Source organism: Cryptomeria japonica, chromosome 1 (genome assembly GCF_030272615.1).
Source record: "Cryptomeria japonica chromosome 1, Sugi_1.0, whole genome shotgun sequence".
Lineage (NCBI taxonomy): Eukaryota > Viridiplantae > Streptophyta > Pinopsida > Cupressales > Cupressaceae > Cryptomeria > Cryptomeria japonica.
In genome coordinates, this window is record NC_081405.1 from 709,432,131 (window position 1) to 709,450,079 (window position 17,949).

General features: G+C 35.1%; 1 protein-coding gene across 1 annotated transcript; it reads right to left on the reverse strand.

Moving 5' to 3' along the window:
• Positions 1-10,234: 10,234 nt before the first annotated feature.
• Positions 10,235-11,400, reverse strand: LOC131062485 (3-dehydrosphinganine reductase TSC10B-like). Its single transcript, XM_057996147.1, has 3 exons — positions 11,125-11,400; positions 10,521-10,784; positions 10,235-10,435 (listed from the first exon to the last, which is right to left on the reverse strand). Exons 1-3 carry the CDS (start codon positions 11,398-11,400, stop codon positions 10,235-10,237), a joined length of 741 nt encoding a protein of 246 aa, XP_057852130.1.
• Positions 11,401-17,949: the final 6,549 nt, after the last annotated feature.

Here is a 17,949-nt window from a genome sequence, read left to right on the forward strand (position 1 = left end):
TTACAATGGGGAATGCACATGCATTTGGGCACACTGCCTAGAGCTCACTGCTCAAATGACAATGGTCCAAAATCCTACAACCCTCAGGGAAGTCTCATTGACTTACAATAAGATTTAGACTACAATCTGGAAGGAATGAACTGAAAGAATAACATCCCCAAATGCCTGATTACAGTTCCGGTTAAGCATAGATGTCTGCCCTGCAACACTGATCTCTCCTCAAACTCAAAATCGAAGGATAAATCATTTGTTCATACATAAATCTCTCTCTGATAATGTAGACACAACATCGACACAAACTACATGAATATATCACCTATATACAATTCATCAACCTTGATAACAAGGTCGGCTAAACCCTTAATCCTTAATTACAAAATTACATCACCCTCGATACAAAGACCAACCATTAGACCAAATTAATGATTTATATAGCATAACATGGACATAGAACAAATTTCCAAATGCTCAACTCCATCGAAAATCACACCAAGATCAACCGCAACACACTACACCACTAGGAAAAAAACCGCATGACACGAAAATCATCACCGGTTCATAGAAACCACCAAAAACTCACACAACGATCAATGCAGATCACCAAAACAAATAGGAAACGACTAGGAAACACTAGTAAGCATGTTAGAACCATCAGGAACAACTGCACCAATACCACTTTTCAAATCTTCATCGGTCAATGTTTGTAAGCTCAAGAACATAACCAATCAAAAACTGTCATGAAGAAAGATAACTTGCGGAGGACCAAAGCATGAACCATCTGAAATGAAGATACACAAGACCATCCCCAACAATATCCCAAAATATCAGCACAAGATCTAATCACACTAGAATACCGAAGGAAATATTGAACTTTGCAAAACAATGATCAACAAAGAAACCGGATCATAAGATCTTTCCAATCGACAATCACCGGAGCAATACACAAGAATAGGTTTACATCAATGAAAACAACATATCCTAGTAGAAACAATGCATGAAAATATCCAACAAACCCGCCCTCTGGTCTTGATAATTCAGGACAAAATTTCCATCACAAGTTCTGATCTAATTTTCATCCTCAAATCTAGGTTTATAGATCTGCATGATATCTAGAACATTCTGTTACTATTATTTTATGTCAAATTCTCATTGTTTGTCCTAGATCTAGCATTGCAATTCAACCCTAATTCCAATTCATTTTTAACTCAAACAAGAGAGGAATTAATATAATCTGTATTCAGTGGATTTCTAGGGTTGGATCAATCAAATTCAATTCCCTTCCCTTAATGCAACGTGGTCTTAAAAAAATTAGTGGCTTTATCAATTAAGGTGTTGAAGCCCTAATTTACCCTACATTATAGTAAGAAAGATAGAACTTATGTTTGTCGTGTTAAAAGTTCATGCAAATTAGTTCAAAAAATGGAATGCATGTCATGTTCTCATTGTCATAGGGAAGGGCATAAGAAAGATAATTTTTGGGATCTTCACCATTATTCAATTTGTCTAGGTTGAATAACCATTGTGAAAAATCATGTTCCAAAATAGAGAAAGGAACGAACAATCTATGAAAGTTTGTACATGCAGACTGATTATGGATGGATTGATGGATCTAGTTGGAGAAAGGTAACAAATATGTTCAAAAGGTTGTATAAGCCTAAGTGTTTGCATGTTAAAAAAGATAGTGATCAAATAAAGTTTGGATGTTTGAGTCATGTAGTTGATGATTTCTTGCTATGATTGACACATTGAAGTGTCATGAGTCTTCTTTAGAGAAAGGAAGGAAAATGATGCATAGTGAGTTGTAAAGGTATGAATTTTGCCACATTGAGTTATCTTGTGTGACAAGGTCACATCAAATTGCAAAGATATAGTTTTTAATGCTTCAAGGTCAAATTGTGAGTCTCAACATCAAGGGGGGAGTGTTGCAAATTGATTCATGAGCCTCACCACCATTCTAGCATCCACTTTGACTACCACATGTAGTTCTTCTTAAGCGCTTAGTTAGAACCATAGTTTGAATAAGTAAATTTAGCGAGTTGTCCATGTAATTGGATGGTTAAGTTTTATCAAGTTATTATTAACTGCTAATTAATATAGCATTCAACATAGTTTATGCATGACAAGTATTAGTTGAGAAATTTCCATGTAGATTTGTTTTATTTTGTAAACTCTATATAACCATTTCTTGCTACTTTATAATTGAGTCAGAATAATGTTTAGTAAATCTCCAAGAAAGATCTCTATCAAGGCAGTATGTAATCCATATTTGAGTTTCTCATTCTGTCTACATCTCTCTACCCCCCCTCTCTCCCTCTCTCTCTCCCTCTCTCCTATCTCCCCTCTGTATTATTCACCTATTTGTCCCTCCATTTCTCTTTATTGTGGTATCTCTATCTCTATCTCTCCATCTCTTTATATCACCTTCTATCTATATCTTTACCTCTCCCTCTCCCTCTCTCCCGCTTCCCATCTCTATATATTGAGGAATTGAGCTCCCTCCCTCTCTCTCTCTCTCTCCTCTACCTTTCTCTCCCTCCCTCTGTCTCTTATATCTCTCCCATTCTTACTTCATCCCTATCCCCTTATCTCTTTATCTCTACCTCTCTCTCTCCCTCTCTCTTTCTCTTCCCAAACATCTATCTCCACCTCATTATCTCTTCTCTCTCTACCTCTTCCCATTTCTCTCTACCTCTCTTCATCTCTATTTCTCTCTATTTGTCTATCTTTATATCTCCCCTCCATCTCCCTATCTCTCTAGATATATTATTATATCTCTACATCTCTATCACTCTATCTCACCATCTATATCTCTCTCTATCTCACCCTTTGCATATTTCTCTACAGCACTCTATCTCTTCCTCACTATCTCTCCCTCTCTATCTACCTATATCTATATCTTTATCTCCCCTTCAACCTCTCTCTATTTCTCTATCCATTCGTCTCCCTCTTCCTTTCTCACCCCATCTTCATCTTTCCCTCTGTCTTCATCTCTCCCCCTCTATCTCTAAACATGTCTATCTCCCTCTATCCATCCATATCTTCTCCTCCTCTCCCTCTCCTTCACTATATTACTAGGCCCCTATATTTATCTCTTTGCATTTATATCTATATCTTTCTATATTTCTTATTCCATCTCTCTATACCTCTCTCTCTATATCACACTATCTATCTCTATCACACTCTCTCTAAATATTTCTTTTCTTCTTCATTTCTATCTTCATCTCTATCTCTATCTCCTTGTCCCTCGCTCCCTCTTTCTCTCTCCCTCCATCTCCCCCTCTTTCTATCCCTATAAATTCCTCTCTCTCCCTCTGTCCTTATTACAAACATAAAATGGTATTATTGATAATATAGCTTTATTATCTTCTTAATTTAGAGGTTTTGTTTCAGTTGTGATCATATGTTTGGAATTGGATGCATTATTGATTTGAAGCTATCACTTCTCCATAGAGGCCTTTATTGTATGGACACTAGCATTTGCTAAATGGTCTACTAATTGACCTAATCTACTACATAAATGTATTCAAAAATTGACCAAGAAAATACCTAATTAAGCTTCCACACCTCTTCGGTGTACCCATCGCACATTGAGGTGTGATTACTAATATATAACTCTACATGAAATAAACCCACAAACCTCAAGAGTGCAATTGTTTTACGAAATTATCTTCTCAAGGAAAGTAGGAATAATTGATTATATATTTGTGATGGATGTAGTCCTTGGGGGGTATCACTGATTCTTCCATTCATATCTCTTTCATCAGTTTTTTATGTTTATTTGTATCTTTTCTCTCTTTTAGAGAGGTGTTTTGTCCCACTAGGTTTTTCCCTTTCCTTAATTTGTGAGAGATTGTATAATAAATGGGTACCTAATATAGCCTAGTAGTTGGGACCCTTAATTATACTCTTCATTTTTCCATCATTTGCATATGTCTAACTACTTCCTAAGTTGCACTTGAGAGGGTGTTAGTTTGAGCAAGGTATTTTTCCTATCTAGTTTACTAATAGATCCTATTCACATGTTAAGTATACTTAGTTCCTAATAATATTTTTAGAAGTCTTAGTTGATAGTTAAATATTTTTTATTTTGATCGGTAATGGGAACTTTTTAAGGTGCCAAACACGATTGCTATTCAAATCCGCAAGCACACTAGCCCAACAAAAGTACCAAGGTTGTGAGCATAGCAGCCCAACGAGGATTTGAACCTTGGTGGCGGTTTCACCAAGCAAGTGTTTTAATCGTTGTATTACATGGGTCACCCATATTTGTTAATTAGATCTTATCATATATTTTTACATTTAATTCTTTCATCCTAGATCATTTAATGTTTATCTAGTTAGCTAGCTCATTATAGAATAGTAAGACACATGCCATAGTCTGTTAGGGTTTAAGTGGATCAAAGAAATAAAGAATATTAAATATAATGTAGAATAAAAGAAAAAAATAATGATTCACAGTAACACATAGATTTAATGTGGTTCACCCAATGTGGGCTACATCCATAGAGAAATATTTGTTCAAATTCTTTTATCATCCATCAAGGAGCAAATTAAAATTTGATGATATTTCACATTCTAAAACCACTTATTTATCAAGCCTTTTTAGCAGTGCAATTTTTGCTTTGAGGGTGTTGTTTTCGAGCCCTTGAAGAGAGGCTATGCCCCCTTGTACTCCCATGTTAATTGATTTTGGATGTGGCTAGTAAAGTTACCAAAAATTAAGCTCAACAACATGATTAGTCACCTCATACCAACACAATCTTGTCTAATCCTACATATCAACCTTGTTATGATTAAGGGGCCATATACCTTGTAAATTCTATGACATTGTTCCAACATCCTTGGAAAGTGTCTTAAGGCACTTGGGGTGTATTGGAAAAATATTTTGTAATATTTATTCTCACTATTATTTGTAATAAATTTATATGGGGTGATGGGCTCCACTAGAAACAATAAAGGTGGGTTGTGAATGAAATTATTTAATATTGTTCTCCCCACACATGGATGCCTAGAGTGGGATAATTCATGACATGAGAAGAAGAAAAATGAGTGACCTTTGGGATTCTCCAAGTGGGTGCTTGGAAGAGGCAACATGCATATCTTGGTATTTTGTCATTTATTGCATTTAACACAATGCTTATCTTCCATGTTTCGGTGCCCAAGTTGGAGGGAAATTATTGGAGCTGAAATTGACGTCCTTTCATATTCCATAAAGGTAATCCAAGGGTTGGGGATGTTTGAAATGGAGAGTTTTCTTTGGATGCCTTTAGATGTAGAAAGTAGAGAGGAACAATTGAATATAGAGTTACTTTATAAGAACAAGGACATGTGGGTGGAATAAGGAGGTTGATCATAGGTACAAAAGTGTTGCCAAATTGGAAGAAAAGAGGATAATGGAAGCAAGTGTATTGTAACCACATTTATTTGTTGATAATGCATGCTTGACCTCTCTTCTTGGCGGTTTTGTTTTTCCATAAGGATTTCTCTACATACATCCTATTTTATGTTGTTGATTTGTGCCTCTTTGCTATCTTATGGTGATGTTATGCATGATTTATTTTTGTTATCGGTTCACACAAGGCAGTGTTAATAAGCATGATATAAAGGCTGACATTTAGCATCATAAAGAAGAAGGATCTAATCATGGTTATTCCATATTAAGGCAACTAAATTTTAGACTTACACATAGGTTTCAGAATTTAATGTTGTAATTGTCCAAGCTCTGTATCTCATCCTTTGATTAGTTTATTGGATAGAGATTGATTTGCAACCTTTGGTATTAGAACTTGTTTATATTTCTCAACAAACCTTACCTTTATAAGCAAGGAATTATATGTACATTATGTGACATACTATCCAGTTCAATCTAATCCATTGTACCCATGATATCAAACATTATTTTTCTCTTGCTTCTCTCTAGTAAAAAACATCTTTTGATTTTGCAAGTGTTCTTGAAAGATCGAATCCAAATGTCATGACTCTAACATCTAATATCACTTCATACTACCTCAATACAATCAATCAAGATTTGCAAAAACATTACACAATAGGAAAAACAAACTCTCATATATAAAACCAACATTTACAAGAGTACACAAAATTCAATGCCACATGTAGGCCTTCAACTTTCAAATCACAGTAACAAATACATAGGAATTCAAAACATCCGATGTATCATATAGATCTTTGGCCTTCAACTTTCAAATCACAGTAACAAATGTAGGAATACAAAACATCCAATCTATCATATAGATCTTTGGCCTTCAACCTATACTCCCGTGTCTGCAACACACCAACCTCCATCAATTCATCAGCTTTCTCAATCGGCAACATTCAGTATCTCAATTGGCCAACTCATCCATCGCCAAATACTTCTATTTTTAAGCTCTTTGTGCCAAGAAGTTGAACTGTGTATAGAAAAATCCAAAATATTTTCAAACATTCCAAAGACCATATGCGATATGGTATCCCTTGATTGACTTGCCATTTCCTTCAGCTTCCATCATCGGGCACTGTCTTTGAGATTCAGAGTAATTATAACTTTGTGTGTTTTTATACTAGTTGGGAGTTAGAGTTTGTGAGGAATTCATCGTTTAACACCTTTACAGTTGTTGGTTAAGCACCTTCATGAAATTTTGATGCACAGTCTTGAGGTTCGAGAGTTGGCAAGTGACATAAACCTTGCCTGTTTTGCTTTCTTGAATCATTGCTAAACGTCATCTCTAAAGTCTGACTCCAACGTAGCCCTACCATTTAGGTTTTAGGGTTTGGAAGGAACCCGAGCACCATTATTATTTTGGTCATCGGTCATAGACATCACCTATATCCCGATGTTCCACCGGTTGACCTCGCCTATCAGGGTGTTGGAATTCTCTATGATCTAGTGCCCTTTTCCATTTATGACATCGGGGTTATCAGTGTTCTTGAGATCCTGAGTTCTTCTTTACTTGTAGTTTTGTGAGATCTTTTGTTTTTTTAGACCCTTCAAAATATTCAACTTTTTGTCAAAAGATTATTAAGGGAAATGTATTAGAAGTCATGATAGCTAATTTCATGTATTCATAGATCATAAACTGTATATCAGATTTCGACGATTATTTTTATTGTCTTAGTATGCCACTTAACTACTTATAGCTATTGGTTTGGCTTCTCAGTAGTAACAATGCATGTTGTGGGATCTGTTATGCACACAAGGGTCAAAAAGTACAGATTTCAAAGTGTCACCTGATACTTAATTTAATGGGCTTTTAGTTATCATTTTTTTGGTTTCTTTAAGGTTAGTAACTAGGGGGTTGGGTGCACAAGGAGTAAATGGTTATTGAAACTATAATGGCTTTTGGTGCTCTTCCCCTAGATTCCTTAACAAAAATGAACTCCTTAATTAGCAAAAAAATTGATGAAATTTCATCCTACAACACACCAAAATTCACACATCAAAAAAATAAAGCAATATAAATAAAAACAAGAAATGATTTTGGTGACATGAGATTATTGGTGAACTCAAACACTCTTTCATTAGAGTACTAGAAGCTATAGTTGGCCACTTGATTGGGAAAGTAGGAAAATGAGTTGTAGATAACTTTTTAATTTTTGTTGTTATTATGATGTTTATGTTGATGCATCTATTTTCAAGAAATGAAGCATTTTGTTTCTATCAAAGTAGCTATTCTTAGTAAATGAAATAATTTTTCTATCTTTATCTATAGGATAATTCATTTTATGTTGTCTAGTGTTATTGTTTTGTATATTATTGAGTGGATCTGTTGAAGCATTGTATTGTGTAGAAAGAAAATTAGTGGATAGTTTTTACCTTAGAAAGTTCATTAATTGAAAATGCTTTGAAGAATTTGGTAGTATACACTTACTTTCTCAAAATAGTCAAGTAGTTTAAAACCCTATTTCATTTTATAACAACTTATGAATACTCTCCGTCCTTAAAATTTCAAATGCTTTTTTAGTTTAAAATTTCAAGCATTTTCTTGGTGTAGGTTTTGAATATTTTCATTGTTTAGATTTTATTTCTACATAAGCATTATTATTCTATAGCATCAAAAATCCTTATTGGAATGAAATATTTGATTTCCTATTTCATACAACCATTAACACCACTCAATTTTACAATATAACAAGTTACTAAAGTACAAGTTTGGATGATGCGGCTAATGGATTGTATGAATTTTTGTATTGCTACCAGTGGAGTCTAAATTTTTTGTTAGCCATAATAAGAAAGTCTTATCAATTCTACTATCTATGTTTAGGCTTTTGGGTCTTCTAGATTCAATAATGAGATTAGTTTTGTTGTAAGATATATCATGTGAAAGAGCTTGGCAAACATATTCCAAACAAGAGAAGAGATTTATAAATATAAAATTCAAATAACAATAATTAAGTCAATGAAAAGATGTAGATGAATCAAGAATCCTATTAAACCAAATACATTTTTCTTAAAAAGTAGTTTGCAATGAAAAGCTATATTTCCATTAATAAGAAAATAACTATCTTTCATAATGGATATACTTTATTTTATCTATTCAATAAAAAAATAACAAAAAAATTTAAATCATAAAAAATTACCTCTCAAAATAGTTTTGTAAGAGATTAAAATGCATAAATTGAAAAAAAAACACAGCCTAAAATAAATTAAGAAGAAAATACACCCATAACTGACCACATTACAAAGAATAGAAGTCAACTTTGTGAGCCTCCCCTCAAATATAGTCACTAAACTTCGTAAAATTCTCTTCTTACAGAAAATCAAAGATAGCCTACTCAAAAGTAGCATTGATACTTTAATAAAAGAACAAATGAGCATTGATGAACCATCAATCATCCCATTGGGGAACTCAGTTTATTAGCCTTGTTGATGTCTGACCCATTTGCATTGATGCCACCTTATGACTCGCTGGACGTATGCAGAAAGTATGAAGCTGATCATTCTGCAAGGAACCAGTGAAATTAATTCAAGCACAGCCCTCCCTAAGGATTCTGCAGGTATCAACCCCCTAGTTAATATGGCAGGTAAGAGCCCTTTCAATCCACTAGTAACTAAAAATCTACCCTCCATAGTAGCTTGTATGGTAATCCTTGCAACTTGTCGTGGGTCCTCTAGACGATCTCTGTCATAAAAGCACACCTTGTCTGTAATGTCGGCCAATTGAGCATCTATGGTGTCTGCAAATGCCTTTAAAGAGTCACGTAAATGTGCAATTCAAAATCATTAAATCACCTACCCTTCTGTAAAGTTCAAATGAATCTATAACATAGCATAAATGAATGTGCAAGACTAAACGCTATTCTTTTATCCTCTTCAAACTTAATATAATTGAAATGTTGAGTATTTTGATTTTATTGCTTCTGGATATCATTTCCATCATCTGAATGGTATATCTTAAATTATCGTCTTTCTGATGATCATTGAATGTGGTTTGAAATATCAAATACAATAATATATACAGTAAATTCAGAAATAATCTTAATAATAATAATCAGTTTTAATTTTATTATTATATTTACTTAATGTCTCATTCTTTATATTCTTAAAACTTAATTATAATTGATATGCAGTGTATTTTTGATGAATTGGTGGGTCACAATTCTATTGATTAGAAAATATAATACACATATTCACAAAAGAAAAGGTGGGTGGATAGAAGATCACACTTTAAAGTCAAATTGACTCAGCCCAGATTAAAACATAGCAACAAAAAATAATCCGGATCACAATTCCATTGATTAGAAAATATAATACACATATTCACAAAAGAAAAGGTGGGTGGATACAAGATCACACTCCAAAGACAAATTGACTCAGCATGGATTAAAACATAGCAATGAAAAATAAACCATTAAGCAACAAGAGAAGCAGAAGCTGAATGAGGAGAGGGTCCTCGTATTATAATTGACATACATTGTATTTTAATTTTATCAATTCTACATCTTCATCGTAATGATAAATCTTGAAGTATCTTCTTTCTAATGATAGATCATTTTCTGAAACGTTAAATACAAAAAATTATACAATATATAACCAATGGACTGTAAAACCATCCTATACCTTAACTTTAGTTTTGACTGAAATATTAATACTAGATATATATTTGCTGTTTGGAATAAATTATTTCAAGATGAAGCATCTTCAGAACTCAATCATAAAATAAAAAAGATACCAATTTGTTCTAAAGTGCCTTAGAATTCATGTCATCTTCAATACTAAAAAGTAATTCATAGAAAGCAATTAAGCAGAGGAAGGGAGTTCAAAGACTGGGAAATGTGGTACTTCACCTTCAATATTTCTTAGCATAGGAGTATCCACAAATCCAGGACATACATGAGTTACTTTAATATTGAAGGGCAAAAGTTCCAGCCTCAGAGCCTCTGCAAGTCCCCTCATGGCATATTTAGTAGCAGTGTAAAGCGCGTGGCCATATAGCACATACTGTCATAACATATACAAACCCAAACCATAAAACAAGGATTAGAAGAGATGATAAGAAGCACCCACAAGCAAAAGAAAGTCTTACCATAGAGGAAAGAGATCCCATCAATACCACAGCTGAGGGATGTAAATTGCTTCTCTGCTTCATCAGAGGGAGAGCAACATTTAATGTATACACAGTCCCAGTCAAGTTTGTCCCAATTGTGAGATCAATCTCCTCAACATGCATCTTATCCAAATAAGAACTATAAGCCAGTCCAGCATTGCAAACAAGTATGTCAATGGGCTTCCATTCAAAAGCTTCATTCACAGCCACAAAGACTGCTCTGTAATCACTTACATCTGCAACCTACATGAAAGGAAAGTGCAAAGTATTGAAAGCCTGATTGTCCATGAACTAAATGCAATGGGAAGTTAGTTGATATGGGTCATGGTATTTTCACAGGGATGTAGCCTTTATAATACTCCTGTCTTGATTGACATTGTACTTTTCAATAAAATTTTGGTATGGATCTTAATATTTTGACAGGAATATGACCTTAATATTCATATCTCTAGATGACTGGACTTGAATCTCAATCATGGCATCTTCAAAGATATATTGCTTTTAAATTGATCCATCTTCGATGATAATGGACTTTTTCAATAAAGAATTCATACGGGTCTGAGTATTTTCATAGTAATATTACCTTGATATCAATTCTGTCTCTATTACACTTCACTTCTTCAAGGATTTCTTCAACAGCCTTAAGGAGTCTTGACCTATTTCTTGCCACCAATGTGGCATAACAGCCCTGTGCAAGGACCTCTTTGGCAATCTCCAGCCCTATCCCACTTGATCCTCCTGTTATTAGTACATGCTTCCCTTGTAAGTTCTCAAAAATGGGCACTGGTCTCTTCCATACAAAACAGATGACTATTAACAGCAGAGTCACTCCCAACATAACTTGCAAAAAATCTACCATTTTTGCAACTTTTTAATTGTGCTAGTCCTGATAACTTGGTCAGTGTACATTTTTATAGGTTTATATTGGTTTAACAAAGGTGGTCAGAATCTCAGTACAATTACTAACTGAAAAACATGTTAGCATAATTTCAGTACATATTATTATTGACAATCATGCGAATACGGCCTCAGAACCAGGCAAGGATATTTTCAATTGTAATATGCATTTTTTCAATTAAAAAAAATTTGGGTAATGGGTATTAAAAGATGATCATATTCAACCAATGCAACTTTGTCTAAGTTTATTCTTTACATTTTACAGTTATTAGATTCAGGAAGAAATATCAAAGCACATATGAACTTGCTAAATTGCCATGTCATATTTAAATTATACACAATAAGTTTATATTTCTAGATTTTTAAGTGTTAAACATTCACAGTTGACAAACATTTTCTAGGTTTAATATGTTGCTTAATGTGTGGTCACACTAAGAATACACTTTTAGAATTAAAAGTTTTAAACATTCAAAATTGACTAACATTCTTTAGACTTAATATGTTGCTTAGAATGTATGATTTAAGACTGGCCCCTCTGAGTGAAAAATAAGGATAAGATCCAACCAAAATAAAAATAAAAATAAAAAATATTGAAACTTTCCATATTAAATGGCGAAAATGAAAATTAAATAAAGAATACAGTACATCATTTATAATATGGATAGAGAATGGCAGGTCATTAAGAGTCCCTACTCTGCCGTGCTGCTTTACGCGCTACTTGTTACTGCCTGTTGGAGGCATAGATTATAATGGGGCATTTCCAAGTAGTTTGCCTTGAATTTTTGTTTGATAGAGGAATTGTTTGAGAAGACATTGCGTGTTTGAACTTTTTTTTTTTTGTATGGTGTTGAAGGTGATGAGTATGATGTCAAGATGGCCTAGTTTTTGGAATGAGGACGATTAGTTTTTGGAATGAGGACGATTAGGGAGATGAAGGTGAGGAGGAAGAAGACAAGTAGGAGGGTCACTAGATGAAGAGGAGGAAGAAAAACAAACTCATTGATTTGTGATTAGAGGTTGCCTCCTATAAAAATGCACGTAAGTCATTTGAGTTTCACATGGATTCAGATTTTGTTTCGTATGGGAGCTCTCATAGAGATAGAGGGCATCTTAAGCTTCTAATCAGGATGGTTCCCTACCTATGGCTGATCTTCGAGCCACCGTCTACTTTAGGGTTTGTTTTTGCTATGGTTAGGAATGGGTTTGTTTTTGTCATGGTTCAGAAAGCTTCAATAGAAACATCGTTCTAGGTAAGGCTAGAATAGGGTTTCTCCTTTCATTGTATGAGCCAATTATTGTTGGTTTTGTGCTTATGCTTATGACCTTGGAAGGGTTCTTAAATGCTTCGTTGGTTATCTCAAAGATGGGCATGTTGTCTATCATTAGTGTTGCAATCCTATTTTTGAGGATAAAGTGGTAAGGGAGTGTTTTAGGGTTCTTTATGTGCTCTTATCAATTGGCTGTATTGGAGAGGCGAGTCTACCTATCTTAGAGATGGACACAAGTTTTGGGTAGAAGTAACCTAAGGTAAGAGTTATATGCATTACTTTTTTTCTCTTATTCTTGAATCATATTGTGGATGACCAAGGCATCTATGTTAGGGTCTTTGATTTTGTCACTAAAAGATTCTTTGTTAGGTTGGTCAATTATTTTATTAGAATTTTTTTTAATCCTTTATAGAAAATATAGATGTTGTTAGAAGATGGGCTTCGACGAAATAGAGACTATTTGGTTAGGTTAAGATCTCTACTTTACCTAATGAATTTTTCTTTCTCTTTATCAAACCATAAGGACAATGTCATGGTCCTCTTGGGAGGTCCTTGGTTTTTAGGTAAAACATTGCCCTTCATTAGAAAATGGAATTTGAGTTTTGATATTAAGGAGAACCGCCCTATTTATGTCATTATTTTATGTATACCATTAGAGTATTGTGTTGGGAATTAAGGTCTCTCAACTTTGACAATTTCTAATTTTATTTAATAATTATTTGATAGATAAGTAGGAGATATTTTCCACGGCAAGTCAAATTATGATATTGCTAATAGGATTCAACTGTGTAGTTTTCGAGTCAAACTCATTGACCCATGTTTCATGAGTAGTGGTTCACAAGAACCCATCTCTCATGAAATGAATGGTCCACTTAGCACTCATTGCATCTAGGTGATGCTCATAGAGGTGAAGCATTGTGACCTCTCGGGAAGGCCCAATGCTTCACCTCTATGAGCATCAGCTAGATGAAATGAGTGCTAAGTGGACCATTCATTCTCATGAGAGATAGGTTCTTGTGAACCACTACTCATGAAACACGGTTCAATGAGTTTGACTCAAAAATTATAAAATTGAATCCTGATAGAAATATCATAATTATTTGATATTTAATTTGATGAACACTTATGAATGTTGAGAGGGGGGGGGTGAATTAGCATATATTAAAACTTAATCAACTTAACCAATCAATTATCATTCATTCCATTTACGACATGTGCATAAGTAAAGAATTGAAAGAAACAATAGCAATCAAACATGAACACCAAGATTTTAAATGGAAAACCAATGAGGGAAAAACTATAGTGAGAACTATCCCACTATATGAAAAACATGTTACAATGTTTTAGCTCAGGCCAAGGAGCTCACTACCCTTGATGTGGAATTGCAAGACTGAGGCGCACAACCTTAGTGAAAGATACAAAAAAGACTTGCGGATGTTAAAGATCACTTCTTCAAGGCAAGATACATTATATTTGAAAGAGAAACATCAATATGATTGAACTGCAAATAATTGCATCCATTAATATATTGATCACAATTCACTATTAAAACACATTTGAAACTGCCTTCATTATTGCTCTATTGTACTTCTGAACCTTTGTACAACTTCACATATACTTCACACAATTCACACCTCTCTTCATACACCTCCAAAATAGCTTCATCTCTTTTATACCATTTGCAATCAAAATAATTATCAATTAGGTCAACCAGATTAGATGTAACATGTACGATCAAAACAGTTGGCCCAAAAACAATATTCAAGGAAATATGAAAGGAAAAATGAAATGTATTAGGCATCACACCATATCAACACACCTTCCAAATCATTCCAGAATAACTCCTATAATTTCGTACGCCAGACCACATGGACCAAAACATCATAGGTCGTCTCTAAATGATAAAATAGTTAAGGCACACTAGCTCAACTTACTCAAATTACAATGTGGACCACCAAAAACACTTGCAAATGCTCAACATGATATCACCTGATATCAACAAATCCAAATCATCGAATATCATCACAAAAATACCTAAAAGTAGGGGAATGCAATGCATTCCATTACACTGTCACTCTATTACTGTATAAACCTGAACTCAGATTGACATTACTCCAACTGTAGACCAAATGAGTATGTAAATTGGAATATATCATGCATTTGAATCCACCAACATCATAGTCCAATTGCAAGAACTAATGAAGCATATGTGCCATAATGTGGACCAAAATCTAAATGAACTCTGACAGACTATTCATTGGAATAATCACACTTAACCAACACCAACTACAAACCACTAAGATCATCTCCAAAGCTCTGAAAGAGCTATTTTACAACTTGATATACCATTTGAAGTAACTACAATTTAGTACATTTGGACAAGATAAAACTTAACTACAATTGAGCACACATTAAGATGAGCCAAAAATTTAGGTTGATATTAGGAATTATGTAGAGAGATGTAGGGTATGCCAACATGAAAAAGGAAAAAGTCAAAACACTGGGTTATACCAACCATTTCTAGTTCCATCTAGACCATGGGATTCTGTATGGATTTTTTATGGGTTTCCCTAGGATTCAAAGAGACAATGATTCTATAATTGTAGAAGTGGATAGGTTCTCTAAAATGGTCCATTTTATTCCTTCCAAGAGAACTAGTGACACAATCAATATTGCTTGTTTTTCAAAGAAGTGATCATATTAAATGGTATTCCAAGAAGTAAAGCATTGAACAAAGACATGAAGTTTGTAGGGAAGTTTTGGAGAGCCCTTTGGAAGGTGTTTGGAAGAAGATGGCAATTCACCTCAGTTTTAGTTTAGCCTATCACCCCCAAACAGATGGCCAAACTAGGGTAGTTAATAGAAGTTTGGGTAATATGTTGAGGTGTCTTGTTGGAAACACACCATGAAGTTGGGATATGGATTTAAAAAAGGCTTTTTTTTGTCCTATTATGACTCACCAAATAGAGTATACGTTTTAGTCCAATCTATATTGTCTATGGCATGCATATTGTTGGAAGTTTTTAAAATTGATTTTATTTGTGCCCTGCCTGTGTGTTGAAGCTTAGGGTTTAGGGTTTTAAAAGGAGGTTCTATGTCTCTCAAGGTTTTCCCTTTTTTTCCTCGGGCAATGTTATGTTTTGCTGTTGACTTGTATTTGCTGGTGACATAATTTTAAGTCATGATCACAAGGCCCTTTTGTCGTTTGATCACTGGCCCCGCGCGCTAGGAGTCACTGTTTCAAGTCGTCATTTTAATTTTGCATAATATTCCTAAGTATTGCAAATACCCCCAAATCCTAAGTCTTTTATTTCCCTAGGGGGGCCTCGTGCACGATCATGTTACCCTTGATAGGTTTCCACATGCTAAAATGATCCACTTAAGTGCCCACTTTAGTATCATAGTCGCGCAGGATAAGCATGTCAAAACAAACACCAAGATATGTTATCCCACGTGCTTTTCAGCGAGAAGTCTCAACCACGCGGGATAAGGAATTTGCAAAGCCCAAAGAATAAAGCTTATCTTGTGACACATTCAAAGCCATGATTGAGCCCCATGGGATAAGAAGGAGATAAAGGTAACAAAGGGCGAAGGCTTATCCCACAATGACCCACGAACACTGAAAAGGATCATAGGATAAGAGATGCCTTAAAATGCAAAGAAAGTGTTATCACATGAGGTTTCCAGGTCTCCATAATTGCATCACAGGTTAGCGTGGGACAAGTCAACAAAGGAAGGATAAAAGGTTTTTCTTATCCCGCACGTCCCCGTGGGGATAAGAAATGTCTTGCGGGATAAGAGAATATCTAAGAAAAAGGCAAAGGGACTTGTCCCATGGAGAGAAACAAAGATCCAAAAAGACGATGTATGAAGATGCAAAAGGTGAGAGTCATAGGTGAACCGTGGGATAAAATGTTGAAATATGTTTAAGGAAGCCTTATCCCGCGAAGGGTTCTACTTACTCAGTGATGGTCATGGGATAAGGATTACAAGGCTAGATTGATATGATCTCTTATCCCACGCGTTTTCGTGGGGGATAGGAGATGGATCACGGAATAAAATAAGGCAAGCTCAAGAGGCTTATCCCACGTGAAGAAAACATACAAGGAAAGGTGCCTTGAAGAAGGGGACAATAGGGAGTTATGAGAAACGTGGGATAAGAGGATGCCCAAAGGACATTCAAAGGCCTTATCCCGCGAGAAGAGATAATGTTGACAAATGTGCTGTGGGATAAGGATAAAAGGGTGCCGATAAAGAAAAGGTGGCAAGAGCTTATCCCATGAGGGTAAGAGGAACGCTTTCGGGTACCGCGGGATAAAGGGAAAAGGTAAATACATGGAAACCCTATCCCGTGAGGATTTTCAAGATATCAAAAGATGGTGCGGGATAAGGAAATAAAGATAATTTCAAGGAGACCTTATCCCATAGAGATGGTGAAAGGTATAAGATGATAAAAGAAAATTCGAATGACATAAGTTTTGAAAATCCTAAGGTGGCCAGGAGAGTTTAATAAATTCCATGTCACCATTTGAGGGTTGTCAGTGAGCAATCTTGACCATCTATTTCCAGATCAATGGGTGAAATTAAAATTTGGCGCCAACAACTACCTCTGTCCAATACAAATGAATTAATGGCATTGCCATAAAAGAGAAATTCATCTATTCTCTCCTACACCTTGCATCCAAAGAAGAATTCAGAGCATCCCTGAGCGAGAAGAAGAGCAATTTTCAGCAAATCAACGTGCCCTCCAACAAATTCAACCCAACAAAGAAGATCAACAAGTTAATTATTCCACCATCCTTGTGCATTTGCTAGGTTGTTGTAGTTGTGAATACACAAAGCTTTTGTGTGTGCCCTAAAATCTGTAGGGTTTGCGTCTGTGTTTAATTTTTCAAGCTCTCCTTCATTTTTAAAATTAAAATGGCCTCCCCTGTCAAGGACTCTGCTACTCCCACTGCTGAGAATATCCTTGAGGTTGGCACTAGCTCTAAAATGTCAAGGATTACCCATGCCATCCCCCTTGATGTTGTTTCGCCTGTTCCAGTCATTGAAAGTGCCCTTTCTGAAGAGCCAAGCCCTAAAACTGTCCCACAAATGTCTGGAGAGGCTGAAGATAGTTCCCGTCCGAAGGAGAAGGCCTTGGAAAGAAAGAGGAAGATAGTTCGAAAGATTGCCACTATTGTTTCTGACAGTGAGTCTTCAGATGAGTCTGCTCCTGCTCCCAAAACCAGAAAAACCACGCA

Excerpts from the sequence above, each read along its gene's own strand:
- LOC131062485 (XM_057996147.1), bottom strand. The coding sequence starts at position 11,400 with ATGGTAGATTTTTTGCAAGTTATGTTGGGAGTGACTCTGCTGTTAATA. Across the intron at positions 10,785-11,124 it reads GAGACAGAATTGATATCAAG|GTTGCAGATGTAAGTGATTA; the intron begins GTAATATTACTA and ends CCTTTCATGTAG. Across the intron at positions 10,436-10,520 it reads TGGGATCTCTTTCCTCTATG|TATGTGCTATATGGCCACGC; the intron begins GTAAGACTTTCT and ends ATGTTATGACAG.